The 15,837-nt window shown below is 41.8% G+C and overlaps 1 protein-coding gene across 2 annotated transcripts; it reads left to right on the top strand.

The window, feature by feature from the left end:
- Positions 1–4,746: 4,746 nt before the first annotated feature.
- Positions 4,747–14,231, top strand: LOC136693537 (platelet-activating factor acetylhydrolase IB subunit alpha2-like). 2 transcript variants are annotated; one of them, XM_066666767.1, is made up of 6 exons: positions 4,747–4,953; positions 6,510–6,659; positions 7,022–7,111; positions 9,138–9,254; positions 9,558–9,680; positions 10,656–14,231. In XM_066666767.1, exons 2-6 carry the CDS (start codon positions 6,579–6,581, stop codon positions 10,917–10,919), a joined length of 675 nt encoding a protein of 224 aa, XP_066522864.1. In that variant the 5' UTR covers positions 4,747–4,953; positions 6,510–6,578; the 3' UTR covers positions 10,920–14,231. The 2 variants fall into 2 exon arrangements, with proteins under 2 accessions (XP_066522864.1, XP_066522865.1); XM_066666768.1 differs by having other exon boundaries at positions 4,747–4,995.
- Positions 14,232–15,837: the final 1,606 nt, after the last annotated feature.

Below are 15,837 nucleotides of genomic sequence, written 5' to 3'. Positions count from 1 at the left end.
GAGAGAAGCAAAAGAAACAGAGAACAGAAGAGATTAGATAAGAGGTCTAAAACAGAGAGAAGAGGAAGGAGACGATAGAAGAGGAAAGAAGAAAAAATGAGAAAAAGAAGAGAAGTGAAGACACAAGAAGAGAAGAGAAGATGTGAAAAAATGAGGTGAAAGACTAAAAGAGAAACCATTAAAGAGAAAAAAAGAGAGGCCAATATAGAAGAGGGAGACAAATTAAAAGAAGATGAGAGAAGATACAAGATGAGAAAAATGAGAGAATAACAGATTAGAGAAGATGAAAGAAGAGAAAATAGGAGGAGAACGTAAGAAAAGAGACAATGAGTAAAGACGAGAAAAAGAAAAGAGAAGATTAGAACAGAAAAAAGAGAAGATGAGAGGAAAGCAGAGAAAATGAGAACCTGAGAGAAAATAAGAGAAGTAATGATGAGAAAAGTAACCATGAGAGAAGAGAAGAAACAGATGAGGAAAAAAGTAATGAGAAAATGGAAGAAGAGACAAGAGAAGAGAAGTAATTAGAGAAGAGAATTAATGATGAGGGAAGAGTAAAGAAGTAATGAGAAAAGGGAAGAAGACGCGAAAGAAGTAATAATAAGAAAAGTAATGATAAGAGAAGGAAAGAGAAAACGACAGAAGAGAATTAATGAGAGGAGAGAATTAATGAGAGAATGGAAGAGAAGACGACAGAATAGAAGAAATGATGAGAGAAGAGAAGTAATGAGAAAAGAGAAGAGAAGTAATAATAAGTGAAGAGAATTAATGATAAGAGAAGAGAAGAAATCATGAGATAAAGGAAGCGAACATGACAGAAGAGAAAAGAAGTAATGAGATAAGAGAAGAGAAGTGATGAGACAGGGGAAGAAGAGAAAAGGGATGAGAAGTAATGATAAGGGAAGAGAAATAATCGTGTGAGAAGGGAAGAGAACATGACAGAAGAGAAAATAAGTAATGAGAAGAGAAGAGAATGATGAGAGAAGAAATGAGAATAGAAGTAATAAGAGAAGTAATAATAAGAGACAAGAAGTAATGATGAGAGAAGAGAAGTAATGATGGGAGAAGAAAATAGAAGTAATGATGAGAGAAGAGATGATAAATTATGATGTGAGAGGAGAAGTAATGATGAGAGAAGAGATGTGAAGAGAATGATGAGAGAAGAGAAGAGAAGTAATGATGGGAGAAGAAAATAGAAGTAATGATGAGAGAAGAGATGATAAATAATGATGTGAGAAGAGAAGTAATGATGAGAGAAGAGATGAGAAATAATGATGAGAGAAGAGAAGTAATGATAAGAGACGGGAAGAGAAGTAGTAACGAGAGAAGAGATGAGAAGAGAATGATGAGAGAAGAGAAGTAATGATGAGAGAAGAGAAGTAATTATGAGAGAAGAGAAGTAATGATGAGAGAATAGATGAGAAGAGAAGAGAATGATGAGAGAAGAGAAGAGATGAGAAGTAATGATGAGAGAAGAGAAGAGAATGATGAGAGAAGAGAAGAGATGAGAAGTAATGATGAGAGAAGAGAAGTAATGATAAGAGACGAGAAGTAATGATGAGAGAAGAGAAGTAATAAGAGACGAGAAGTAATAATGAGAGAAGAGATGAGAAGAGAATTAATGATGAGTGAAGAGAAGTAAAGATGAGAGAAGAGATGAGAAGAGAAGTAATGATGAGAGAAGAGAAAAGATGAAAAGTAAAGATGAGAGAAGAGAAGTAATGATGAGAGAAGAGAAGAGTGGTTGCAAACTGTTTTGTTGTTGCTAAACCTGTTCCAAAATGGCGGGAAAAAGAGCCATTGCCATGACAACAAGAAAGTCCTTGCATCCGGGGAGGGATACACATGGCTACCACCAAACACACACACACGTGTGTGTGTTTGTTTTAATTTCTTTGTGGGTCAGTATTTGAGTGGAAAAGCTTCCTTCATCCCCTCAGCTTCCTACCTCTAATAAAACCTCAGGTCTCTGGGAGAGTCAGTGCTAATTTTACAAGCAACAGAACACTAATGTTTTAATTATGTTACAGATAATCCACATAATGTGATAAATGCACACCTATTCTATGTCGTGGCTGCTATCCACTGGTTGTCTTTACATAATAAATACCTGATTAAATAAAGACAAGGTGTGAACCTTCTTCACTGCCCTCAGATACTCTTCTGTGACCTTGACCTTGGGGTCACAGCATGCAACATGTGGACATCACTTAAAGGAGTACTTCACTATTGTAATCAAAAACAATTGTTCATAATATTCAGATGTTTTTTCACCATTCACTAGCTCTCAAATCTGTTTGTGCGCTGGAAACCGCTCTAATGTGTTTAGAGAAACGCCATCTGGAGTTTTTAAACAACGGAGAGACTCCAAACGCTGAAAAGCACCAACCGAGATGAGGATGTTGCTCTGTTCCTGCTCCATAGGGGGGTAACACTGACTTATTTTTGCTGTTACAGTTACATTACTTAAGGTGGGACTGACTCTAAATTCAGGAGAGCGCTAACTGCATGAAAGTAAACACAGAGCGAAAGTGCTACAAAACTAAACAGCTCGAGTTACACATGAGTTTCTGTGGGAATTCAAACAGTGAATAAACACTTACAGATGAGTTACACTTCAGACACCAACAAGATACAGTCGCTTCTTACTCACACACACCACTCCACCTTAAAAGTTGCAGTGATTCTGAATTTAAACAAACCAGAGAGAACAGTGTTTCCCAGCAATCATAGACTTGCCTTGTAATAGAGACGCACCGGACTTTCTGGGGACCTGACACTTTCATAACTGCTCAGTAAAGTTCATGTTATGGTCACTGACTAGGGTTCATATGCGAGAGGAATTGAACAGGAACTAGATTGGAAACAGCAGTGCTCCTGGAGTTGGAGGTTAATTTATTGAGGTGGAAGTGGCTGTGAATGCTGGTCATAACTTACAGGTATCTCAATATATATATATATGGGGTGGGCCCTCTGCTAAGGTTTTACACATGCAGGTCCCATCTTTGACCCTGGGGGGCCTCCATATGTGGGGCCAACATGTTACCCATGGACATAACTTGCTAAAGCTTGGCAGTTCTAGGAATTTATCTGATGTGGCCACAACATATTGTTAATGTGTAAACACATCTGATTTATTGTTTCGTTTGTGCATTAATATTCCACTAATAATAGGCTACATGCCTACACACCATTGCTGATGGTCAGTTTATGAATAATGAAAAAAAATAGGACCTATTTTTGAACTCATTTACAACAGTTAAAGCAATACTAGGCAAGATTTGGTTCCCCCTACAGTTCATTCATTCATTAATTCATTATCTGTAACCACTTATCCAGTTCAGGGTCGTGGTGGGTCCAGAGCCTACCTGGAATCATTGGGTGCAAGGTGGGAATACACCCTGGAGGGGGCACCAGTCCTTCACAGCGCAACACACACTCACACATTCACTCACACACTTACACCTACGGACACTTTTGAGTCGCCAATCCACCTACCATTGTGTGTTTTTGGACTGTGGGAGGAAAAAGAAGTACCCGGAGGAAACCCACGCAGACACAGGGAGAACACACCACACTCCTCACAGACAGTCACCCGGAGGAAACCCACATGGACATGGGGAGAAAACACCAACTGGAATGGAGACTTAAAAGTGTCAGTGTAAATGTGTGTTGTCCTATGAAGGACTCTCCTGGGTGTGTTCCTGCCTTGCACCCAGTGATTCTGGGTAGGCTCCGGACCCCACCGCTGCCCTGAACTGGATAAGGGTCACAGACAATGAATGAATTAATGTCTTAAAATCAAGGGGGAGGGAGAGGTGGGTGGTTTCCTGCCCTCCTCCAAATTTTACATAATGTAGTTTCTGCAGTGTTGAACCCAGAGTATCACAAACAGTGGATTTATTCTCCCTATTACAGCTCAGTGGAGCATCACAATGATTTTGAAGCTGTTATTGTAATGCACAAATAATATCTACAGTTGGTTTAAGTCTATTTAAGAGAGATACTCAGAATTAATTAATTCAGAATTAATATATACCACAGGGTATGCTGATAATGCTGATAAGACAGTTAGCCTGGGTGTTTTTGGATTAAATAAAAATAATAATAAAATTAAGCAGTGTGTATTACCATCTTCTGGTTCTCGAGTTTTATTTTATTAAAAAATGCTCTGAGCTTTAACTAAACCTGTGCAGACGTATTGTGGTGGAACCTGGGCATGCCAATCAGACTATAGTGGGGGGCACTGGCCACACCTTTAAAATCAGGCATGGTGGTTTTGACTGTGTACTGCCTCAGTAGAAGTATTTAGGAGCTTTCAGACACTGCCGTATTCTCAAGCACACAGTGCACGTATGCTGCTGCTTTTATGAAAATAACTACTTTATAAAGTGTTCTTCATATTCAACAAACATCTTTTCTTGCTAGTTAGAAAATGAAAATAAATCATAGTGCACTAACTCTGAAAACAAGGTATAAATATATAAAATGATATATAAAACGGATTTTACAACGCTTTTATAAAATAAAATGGTTATATTCAAGTCACAGGATATAAGGAGTGTAAGAAACAACGACAAAAAGCAGCAAAACGTGCCAAAAATGCATGTTTTTTTTTCACTATTCTGAGCTCATTAGCTCCTCACAAGCCGCTAAGAACATTCGCACCCGGTGACGTCAGTCAAAGAGGGGCGTGGTGTAGCGTTCTGCGTCAGCGCATAAGGAAGTGTACGTGCACGAGACGGCTGGGCCTTTTTGAGGGTGTGTGTGAATAAACTCTGGGGATCTTTACAGCGACAAACCAGAACCCCACTCAGCTCAGGAGCCGAGAGAGAGAAAAAGAGAGAAAGAAAGGGAGAGAAGAGGAAGAGGAGGAGGAAGAAGAAAAGGAGGAGGAAGAGGAAGAGGAGGAAGGCTGCGGGGGGAGTCTGCGAGGCTTCACGGCTGAAACCTACGGTAGCACTTTCCTTGTGCTGGGTTTTGGGTTTGCATTCCTGGGTAAAGTGGTCCTTGGCTTTGTGCACGCGCTTCTTGCCCCCTGCCCGCCCCTTTTCCTTTCTCGCGTTATCTCATGGCTTTGTTGTTTGTGCATGTCTTTATTTGTTTGTATAGATTGTTTGCGTGCTCTAATGTGTTTTTCTGAACGTTGTTGCATGCTTCTACAACCCGGAATCCAAAAGAGAGATGGGAGGCTGTGCAAAATCTAAATGAAATTAGAATGCAATATTATGCAAATAATTAAAACGCTGAGTTTAATGCAACGAGTCCAGAGACATAACAGGTTGCCTTGATATTTGAAACATTGGTTATATGCGTGTGTATGTCTCTCTCTCTCTCACTCTCTCTCTCTCTCTCTCTCTCTCTCTCTCTCTCTCTCTCTCTCTATATATATATATATATATATATATATATATATACATACACGCATATAACCAATATTTCATATATATATATATAGCCATTTTGAGTTTGATGCCAGCAACACCTTTCAAAACAGTTGGGCCTTCATCATCTACAGCGAATAATAACATGAATATTAAGAGAATCCAGGGACATCCCTAGGAACAAGACCCTAAAGCAATGCTGGATGACTGTACCCTTTGACCCTTTGTGCCCTCAGACTGCACTGCATTAAAAACAGCTGGTTCTGGGTGGAAAGAACTGCATGGGCTCAGGGACACTTTTGAATATCCGTGTCTGTAAACACCGTTCCTCGCTGTGTCCACAAATGCAAGTTAAAACCCCACCATTCCAATGAGAAACCGAGCAGAATCTGGAAGTGGAAAACTCTCATGTGGGCTGGTGGTTAAAAATGTAAATTCATTTTAGAAACCAAAGACTAAGAGGAGGGAGAGTCCACCTTCATCTTAACACACAGTTCATAATTCATCTCTCATTATGTAGAGATGTGTTGTGGGATATGGCATGGCTGACTTGTGCATTTGCGAAGGCAATGATGATGCTTGGTGATATATGATATACACATATGTTGCCATCGTCTTGTTCATGGAAGGTCTTGCTTATTCAAGCAGGACAATGCTAAGACACATTCTTCATGTATTTTCACAGTGTGACTTTGTACTGACGTTGTCCAGGCAGTGAGCTAACCGTGTGCAGTCCAGAACGGTCACTCACTGAAAACGTTTGCAGAGTTCAGAGCCATTTGCTGCGCTTGTGAAAAGTATCCAGCGTGCCTTTAGTTGCACTACACACAGCCCCAGAAATACACAAATTGAGCATCTTCCTGTTTATATTTCCGTTTATTTATTTATTTGACACATTGTAAAAGACCGTGTCCAGCTCCTCTGCCAGATAACACATTATGTGAGGCTCTGAGCTCTTTCTGGAGCTTCTTTATACCGACTAGCCCGCGATATCACGGTTCATGCTGGTTCCAACATTTATTTATTTTTTTTTAACAAATGTGTGTATTATATAAAAAGAAAATATTGATAAACTCTTTATAAAAAGGTGGTATTCATGTAAAGTGCTCTTTCTCAATTTGTGCTCAGGATTGTTCGGGCTGAACCTGGTTTACTCTAGGCACCAAACCCTCGTTTGACCTGTTGCTGTTGGTCAGGATGAGCCAGGAGGACTGTAACCCAGCGGCTAGACCTGGAGCCGTGGAGGACGTGCAGGGTGATGGACGCTGGATTTCCCAGGTGAGCACCCCCTGCCAAACCCTGACTGTTATGTCTGAATTTGATCTTGACCTGTCAGGAACAGCCTTTGTTCCTTTCATCACCTGCCATTCGTGAATGTCGATGAATCTTTAAGCCGAACTGGTGTGGGATCTTGCTGGCTTCCTCACAAAAAACTAAAACAGCAACAGCTCCCTCATGTGGAGAATTGTCTTCCTGCTAAACACGAGGGAGGGAGTGAGGTAGAAGGCATGCTCTAAGAACAGGAAAAATGTATTCAATGTTGTTAGATATTTGCAACTCTGATTTAATGCTCAGCTCATTTTCACTATTCAAAGTCCACTAGAGTCTGTAAAGTGTGTGTGTGTGTGTTTGTTTTCCAGCATAACCGCTTTGTGCAGGAGTGTAAAGATGCTGAGCCAGACGTGCTGTTTGTTGGGGATTCGATGGTGCAGCTGATGCAGCAGCATGGGGTATGTTCACTGTGATTCGGCAAATCCTTTCAGAGGCGCATTTAAAGGGACAGGGTTCGTCTAAAAATCATGATTTTAATCCTGGTGGTGAACAGCCAGTGGTTTGGGGCTTTTGTATCTGTCTTATATGAACTGAAGAGAATTTACCAGCACCAGACCCAAGCTGTGTTTGAAAAGGCCCTCTTCTCACTATTCTATTACTCACTACTGAATATAGTGCACTGTGTTAGGGAATGATTTCAGACACTACCTGGTGTGGGTTTGTTCATCACGTAAACATTGTGCCACGTGTCCACAGTAAACACTGAGTAAAAGAAATTAATACCAGAGCTATCAATCGACTTAAAAGAAGCACAATTTGCTGCGATTGTCCTTTAAGACTGAAACTTTTGATAGTGGATAATCAAATGTAAATTAAAAGATTCAACGCAAGATGAACACAGTGGGTATTTGTGTTAGTTGTGTTTACTGATTTAAAGAATAGAATCACAAACATAAAGTTAAGATGCTGGTATTTCCTTGTGTTTTTGGGAGGGAGATAAATGTGTGGTGTGCTGTAAACGACAGACAGGAGGAAACCATGGTTTTTCACTTTATTTTAATATCTCCGTGTAGTTTTGATGAGTTTAGAATTAGAAGCTCTTAATTTGCTGAGTAAAGATGTCAGGGGAACTTTAGCATCGAACAGAGGGGCTGTAATGGAGGAAAGTAATGCTACAGTACAGCAGAGAGAGAGAGATGTATGAGAGAGTTAGGATATTTACTACATTTTTCACTATGAATAAAATGGAAACTACCTTTTGAAGTCAACAGTAGTGATGCTGCTTTTACTTGTCTCTGTAATAAGAAAGAATCGTGGGTGGAAACGGTGGTCAAATTTTGTAAAATGATTAATTAGCTTTAAAAGAAAGGGTGGGGGAGACCATTTAACATGTTCATTTACACGGCACTAATAAATACATCTGCAGCAGTGGGGGTGAGGTGTTTGAATTTGGGTCAATCAAAGGGTATATATCACTAATGAACTCTTGTTGTGGTTTTTTGTGAATTTCAGTGTGTAAACTACATCTGAGTGGAGTGTGGATGAAAACATGTTAGATTTGAGGTGGAGGTGCTCAATTTGCTCATTTATAAAAGTAGGGGGCACTGCCGGGAAGGTTTAGGAAACGCTGGGTATCCCAACTCTCCTCCAAATGTTACATAGTGTGGTTTGTGAAGTGCTGAGCCCAGAGTAGCAATGACACAGGCTCTAATTTCTCTAATAAAGTTCAGTGAAGCATTGCCATGGTTTTGAAGCTGTTATTATTGCGTGATTAAGATTATAAAAGAGGGGAAAAATGGTCGTCACGGTGGAGCAGCAGGTAGTGTCTCTGTCACAGCTCCAGGGACCTGGAGGTTGTGTGTTCGAGTCCCGCTCCGAGTGACTCTCTGTGAGGAGTGTGGTGTGTTCTCCCTGTGTCTGCGTGGGTTTCCTCCGGGTGACTGTCTGTGAGGAGTGTGGTGTGTTCTCCCTGTTGTCTGCGTGGGTTTCCTCCGGGTGACTGTCTGTGAGGAGTGTGGTGTGTTCTCTCTGTGTCTGCGTAGGTTTCCTCCAGGTGACTGTCTGTGAGGAGTGTGGTGTGTTCTCCCTGTGTCCGCGTAGGTTTCCTCCAGGTGACTGTCTGTGAGGAGTGTGGTGTGTTTCTCCCTGTGTCCGCGTGGGTTTCCTCCAGGTGACTGTCTGTGAGGAGTGTGGTGTGTTCTCCCTGTTGTTTGCGTGGGTTTCCTCCGGGTGACTGTCTGTGAGGAGTGTAGTGTGTTCTTTCTGTGTCTGCGTGGGTTTCCTCCGGGTGACTGTCTGTGAGGAGTGTGGTGTGTTCTCCCTGTGTCTGTTCTCCCAGTGATTCTGGCCCTGAACTGGATAAGGGTTACAGGCAATGAATGAATGAAGAGGGGAAGGAACCCACAGTTCAGGCTTGGAGCAGGAAGGACTCTGTATTACTGTCTATGGGTCTGAGGTGTGTGTGTGTGTGTGTGGGTACTGCAGGTGTGGAAGGAGCTCTTCTCTCCTCTGCACGTTTTGAATTTTGGGATCGCTGGAGACACCACCTGCAACGTCCTGTGGAGACTTCATAACGGAGAACTGCAGAACATCAGACCCAAGGTACACCCAGGAAAGACGGATAAATTATTCACCACACACTCACTCTCACACACTCACCCAGTCTCACTCTCACACATTGACCCAGTCACTCTCTCTGTCATACCAGTGGACAGTTTCACACACTCATCCAGTCTCTCACTCACTCATACCGGTGGACAGTTTCTCACACACACACCCAGTCACACTCATTCTCACACCCACACCGTCACCCAGTCATTCACACTCTCACCTGTGGATTTAGGACTCTCCTCTTGATGCAGTTGGGTCTCCTGTAGATTTTCTCCAGCTGTATGTCGCCCCCAGGTGGTGGTGGTGTGGGTTGGCACCAATAATTACAAGCACACAGCGGAGCAGGTGGCAGGAGGAGTGACGGAGATCGTTCAGCTGCTGATTAACCAGCTCCCACACACCAAGGTCATCGTACTGGTGAGGAAACTCTGTGTGTGTACTTAAACATGTGCAAGTGGCATTTCTCACATCATTGTTAAGTGTGTTACAGGAAAAAAATGCCTTAAGTGTTACCTAAATATTTTCTTAAGGAAGTCAATAATAAAGCTCCTAAACACTCAGTTCCTTAGAATGATTGAAGGGACGTAAAAGCCCCCATAACTCTGCAGTGAAATATGTCTGAGTTTTGGGTGTTTTTAAAGCTGATGGTGTCACTTGGTAAAGAGAGAGACAGCTCCCTAAACACTCAGAATGTTGTTCAGTGTATGGCATCACGAGCGAGCTGAAGGCGACACGCACACACACACACTTTCATTCCTTCTCCATATCTTTCTGAAGGATTACACTTTTCCATCATCAAGTTAGGTTTCCTTTCTCTGCTCAGACCTTTGGGTTCCTTTAGTTAACGCTGCTCTCCTAAAGTGGCGTTCAGAAAACAATTTACATAATGTATTTATTTGGGCATCGTCACTGAAACAGATGACCTTTACAGCCTCAGAGCCTCGGTCACGGTGATAAACCCCTTAGTGTTCCCTCGGTCAAGTGAAACATCTGAGGAAATGTTTTAAGGGAAAATCTTCCCTTAAGTTTTAGACTTAAAAGAATACCGCGTAGTAATTTTCCCTAAAATTATGGCTTCAAAATCATAGTGATGCTCCACAGAGCTGTAAATGAGAGAAAAAAATGTGACATTGCTGCTCTGAGCTCAGAACTGCAGAAACTGCACTGCACTTTTGGAGAAGGGTAGGACCCCCCCCCCCATTGACTTTATTACAGTGCTGCACATGGTAATTATACTAAAGAGAGCCCTGTATCATCTACTAATGTTCTCTCTCTTCTCTTTTTCTCTTTCTTGCTTTTTTTCTTTATTCTCCTTTTCTTCTTTCTTTTCTCACTCTTTTTCCTCTCTCTCTCTCTCTCTCTCTCTCTCTCTGTGTGTGTATGTGGTCTCAGGGTCTCCTGCCTCGTGGAGAGAAGCCAAACCCCCTGCGGGAGAAGAACAGTGAGGTGAACCATTTGCTGCGTGGCTCCTTGTCCAGGTTTGGCTCGGTGCAGTTCTTGGACCTGAGCCCGGGCCTGGTCCACTCAGACGGAACCATTGCCCCCCGGGACATGTTTGACTTCCTCCACCTCACCGCCGCAGGCTACCGCCGGATCACACCCCCCCTCCACGAGCTGCTGCTGCAGATACTGGACGAGACCCCCGAGAAGAAATAGTGTGTGTGTGTGTGTGTGAATGAGCATGTGGTTGTGTTTAGGGCCGAATAAGTAGAAATGGACCATTACAGTAAACTGTTTGCATCGGCTGTGTTCCAAGTTCCCTATGTAGTGCCCTAGACTGGGGAATGCCATACCTAAGGTGTCTCGGGTGTAAAACTCGAGATACCCATGTTATGGGGACACAGAATGTGCCTCTGTGAGGGTTGTATTATTAGAGAACTCCCTAGTGGTGGAAGAGAGGAACTGCACTAATGCTAGCACCTCTTTTTCTCTCTTTAACTCATTAGCATTAATCTTTTTTGTTCTTTTTACAGTGTTGATAGCACCAAAGATGATGTGTTAGACCACATTTACACCAATGAGCCAAAACATAAGAAACACCTGCCTAACCTGTCCAGACCTTGATGTGTGGTGGTGAGATAATCAGCGTTAGTTGTTTAATGTGTTGTGGTTTTAATGTTTTGGATCGTCTGTGTGTAGTGACTCGGTCAGTGTTGAATCATAGCCACCACCTGGAGGACCCTAGGGTTTAGTGTATAAAACAGTGATGTGAAACTAGACAAATGTTCTGAACGTTTTTAAGGATTTTACACCTAAAATAACTATTATACCACACTCTTAAAAATAAAGATGCTAGGAAGGGTTCTTGAGAGCGATGTCACAGAAGAACCACTTCTGGTTCTATAAAGAACTGTTTGTTTAAGGAAATCAAACTCGATCTTAAGGTTCTTTTACCCATTTAAACGTGGATCTTTATGGAACCAAAAGTGATTCTTCTATGACATCACTCATAGCAAGGTTTATAAGAACCTTGGTGCTTTTCAGCGAACCAGCTTAAGTTTACCGTTACCCCAGTTTAAGTGGAACTGTGGATACGTCACCAACAGGGGGCGCTGCACAGCGGCAGTAAACAGAAGTGAGAAGATGGTGGAGTGTATAGACGACCTATTAGTATTTCTCCTTTCTGGTGAAAGGAAATCTGAAACTCCAGAGAACACTGAATAGAAAATAAATGCTGAGTGACTGCTGTATGCTCCTCGTAGGTGTCGCTATTGCTCCTTGCTCCTGGAACTATACACGCCCATGGACGTTACGGTCCATGCTGAAAAACCTACTATTCTGTGCGAACTAACTTTTCAGGTTCCGGAACATGTTTTTGTTGGTGGAAATGCACCGAACGGTTCAAAATTAGGTTCTCGAACTGGAACAGAGCCCGATCCACGTTGGTGGAAAAGCGCTGTTAAAGAACCTTTTGTAGCTCCTTCAGGTTTAAGAGAATACATCACGGATTTAACAGAGATTAATATACATTTGTTAAACAGTGGGTTTGGAACATGTTTAGCTCCAGCGCTAGAATTTTAGAACTGCATCCTATCATGGTTTGTTTGTTTTTTTTTTTTTTTTTTTTTTTTTTTTTTTTTTTAAGTAATACAATTTAGATGATTGGACTGGCTTGGAGTCTGAATTTTGCTTCTTTAGAACTGAAGCAGCCATGCTAACTTGGCTAACAAACACTGGGAGTCAATAGTCACCCTAATAGCTTTGGCAATCACACGCTAGTGTTCATATATTTTCTTCAGAACCTGTGGATACGATTTGTCAACTCTGTTTTTAAAAACTGTTGTAGTAAAACTGTACAAACCAACCTTATTCACATGACTGGGACTACTTTATTGTGCGCGTCACGCCCTGGTCTTTGGGATTATTCTGCCTTCCACAGGAGGAGCACGTGGGCATGGTGTTTAACATCCTTCGTGGAGTAATACTACCTGGACACATTTGTAAATGCTATTCGGGTGACTATTGACTCCCAGTGTTTGTTAGCAATGTTAGCCTCGTATCTGTAGCTTTATAATAAAGAAGTAGTATTCAGACTCTAAACACGTCTCGGCCAATCAGCTGCATCAGGGGTTGGTGTAAAAGAACGTAAGTCTGTTTTATCTCCAGACTACTCCTTTAAAATTAGTACTCCAGCTTAAAATAGTTGTGAAAGTGTTTAAATTCTTCCAGCCATTCGGTATAACACTCTGCTGCCTAAGTTTGCTTTGTACAGGTTTGAATCCATGGCATTTTGCATCACAGCTGTGAAGAGTTCACCTTTTGTCGTTGTATATACAGCTTATGACCACAAGGAATTACTGTGGTCCTGAGTCTCATTGTTCTGTAAACACATACAGCACGCTGCATCAGAGTACTGCACATTCTCAGCCTTATACATGTGTATTATTGTCTTTTAATTGTTAGATCTGTGTCTCTCATGATACTGACGTGCATCACCCACCCATGAACCTCTAAGTGTTATCAGCGAAGAGGGAAATGAAGGTGGCAGGGAGTTAAAGTACTAATAATACAGTGTTTTTCATCCTAAATCTACAAAAATCAGATCATATAATAGAAGCAAATGAGCATTTGCTTTTTTTATTGGTCTCTATTAATATATTTTTATATCACTTTATTTTAATTTGAAACTTGTTAAAGTTATTGTTTGTTGTAATTGAGCATACACTACAAATTCAACACACAGAGCTAAGTTTAAAACCTTTTGGAGAAGTCTATTAAAGGTGCAGTAGGCAGTTTCACCGGACTGCCTCCCTATCTGTTAAAGTAGTTCACTGACCTAGCCACAAGAGGTTGCACAATCCCAAATTCAAACAGTGGACTGGTGCCACGAAGGTGACCCACAATAACAAAAACATCCCTGCATCCCGCAGTGCAGTTTTCCAACCGGCTTTAGTCAGGTCCGGGATGTTCTGGTGTGTCACTGTTTTTAACTTGTCTTTATGAACTTTACAGTTTATTTGATTTTCCAATTATTTTGATGAGGAAATAAAATTATATTGTGCACCTTTAAAATTCAAATATAATGGAAGTCGATGGGAAGTTGCTGTGAATTTTAAAGGGTAAATCCCAACTTATTCCATCAAGATTGTAAACAGAAGTTGGATTAATTCTTAATTAATCATTTTAATGTTTAAAACTTAACTTTTCAGAAGTGCTTTGAACTTTATCATAACCTGCAAAAACCTTTGTGCTGTTTATTACATTGCTGCAACTCACTTATGTTAACCTTTGTGTGTGTGTGAGAGAGAGAGAGAGAGAGACTGACTCTGAGAGAAACGCCTGTTCTTTTACTCAGGTCAGGTGTTTGTCGAGGTTTAATTGTAATCTGTTTGGCTTAATGTTCCTGTGTGTGTGTGTGTGAGAGAGAGAGAGAGAGAGACACTGGCTGAATTGTTTGCTCAGAGCGTGGTCAGCAGTCGACCAGGATGTTTAGCTACATTCTCCTTGTATGCTTTTTAAATAAAGAATGATATAAAAGTCAGCTGTTCACTTCTGTTTTCTCTTTTTCACATTTCATTCCTGTTTCTCGTTTATTTAAATCACTCATTGAGAATTATGTTCCAAACTCATTTTTGACATCTTTAGAACAACTTTTATCCATTATAAACTAACAGTGTTGGGTTTGTTTAGTGTGTTGGTGTTTAATGTGTTACTGTGTATGTGTCTTTTGCATACAGTGTGTGTGTGTGTGTTCATGATGTTGGGTTTGTGTTGTGTGTTGTGTCTGTGTAGTGTGTTCACTGTGTGTTGTGTCTGTGTAGTGTGTTCACTGTGTGTTGTGTCGTGTGTGTGTGTGTGTGTTCAGTGTGTGTTGTGTGTGTGTGTGTGTGTGTGTGTTCACTGTGTGTTGTGTCGTGTGTGTGTTCAGTGTGTGTTGTGTGTGTGTGTGTGTGTGTGTGTTCAGGGTGTGTTGTGTCTGTGTAGTGTGTTCACTGTGTGTGTGTGCGCTGTGTCTGTGTAGTGTTTTGATGGCGTCAAGTGTGTTGTCTGTGTAGTGTGTTCACGGTGTTGTGTCTGTTTAGTGTGCTGTGTCTGTGTAGAGTGTTTTGATGGTGTGAAGTGTGTTTTGGCAGTGTGTTGTGTCTGTGTAGTGTGTGTTGTGTCTATGTAGTGTGTGTTGACGGTGTGTTGTGTCTGTGTAGTGTGTGTTGACGGTGTGTTGTGTCTGTGTAGTGTGTGTTGTGTCTATGTAGTGTGTGTTGACGGTGTGTTGTGTCTGTGTAGTGTGTGTGCTGGGTCTGTTCATGGTATGTTGTGTCTGTGTAGTGTGTGTGCTGGGTCTGTTCATGGTATGTTGTGTCTGTGTAGTGTGTGTTCACGGTGTGTTGTGTCTGTGTAGTGTGTGTTCACGGTATGTTGTGTCTGTGTAGTGTGTGTTCACGGTATGTTGTGTCTGTGTAGTGTGTGTTCACGGTATGTTGTGTCTGTGTAGTGTGTGTTCACGGTGTGTTGTGTCTGTGTAGTGTGTGTGTTGGGTCTGTGTAGTGTGTGTGCTGGGTCTGTTCACGGTATGTTGTGTCTGTGTAGTGTGTGTTCACGGTGTGTTGTGTCTGTGTAGTGTGTGTTCACGGTGTGTTGTGTCTGTGTAGTGTGTGTTCACGGTGTGTTGTGTCTGTGTAGTGTGTGTTCACGGTATGTTGTGTCTGTGTAGTGTGTGTTCACGGTATGTTGTGTCTGTGTAGTGTGTGTTCACGGTGTGTTGTGTCTGTGTAGTGTGTGTTCACGGTGTGTTGTGTCTGTGTAGTGTGTGTTCACGGTGTGTTGGGTCTGTGTAGTGTGTGTGTTGGGTCTGTGTAGTGTGTGTGCTGTGTCTGTGTAGTGTGTGTGCTCGGTCTGTGTAGTGTGTGTGCTGGGTCTGTTCACGGTGTGTTGTGTCTGTGTAGTGTGTGTTCACGGTATGTTGTGTCTGTGTAGTGTGTGTGTTGGGTCTGTGTAGTGTGTGTGCTCGGTCTGTGTAGTGTGTGTGCTGGGTCTGTTCACGGTGTGTTGTGTCTGTGTAGTGTGTGTTCACGGTATGTTGTGTCTGTGTAGTGTGTGTTCACGGTGTGTTGTGTCTGTGTAGTGTGTGTGTTGG

Source organism: Hoplias malabaricus, chromosome 1 (assembly GCF_029633855.1).
Source record: "Hoplias malabaricus isolate fHopMal1 chromosome 1, fHopMal1.hap1, whole genome shotgun sequence".
NCBI classification, from domain to species: domain Eukaryota; kingdom Metazoa; phylum Chordata; class Actinopteri; order Characiformes; family Erythrinidae; genus Hoplias; species Hoplias malabaricus.
This window is presented reverse-complemented; position numbering and strand designations above follow the sequence as displayed.

What these genes read in the sequence shown, in the direction of transcription:
- LOC136693537 (XM_066666767.1), top strand. Translation starts at nt 6,579, where the DNA reads ATGAGCCAGGAGGACTGTAACCCAGCGGCTAGACCTGGAGCCGTGGAG. An exon ending in ATGGACGCTGGATTTCCCAG is followed by an intron (nt 6,660 to 7,021) that starts GTGAGCACCCCC and finishes TTTGTTTTCCAG; the next exon opens with CATAACCGCTTTGTGCAGGA. An exon ending in TGCAGAACATCAGACCCAAG is followed by an intron (nt 9,255 to 9,557) that starts GTACACCCAGGA and finishes TGTCGCCCCCAG; the next exon opens with GTGGTGGTGGTGTGGGTTGG.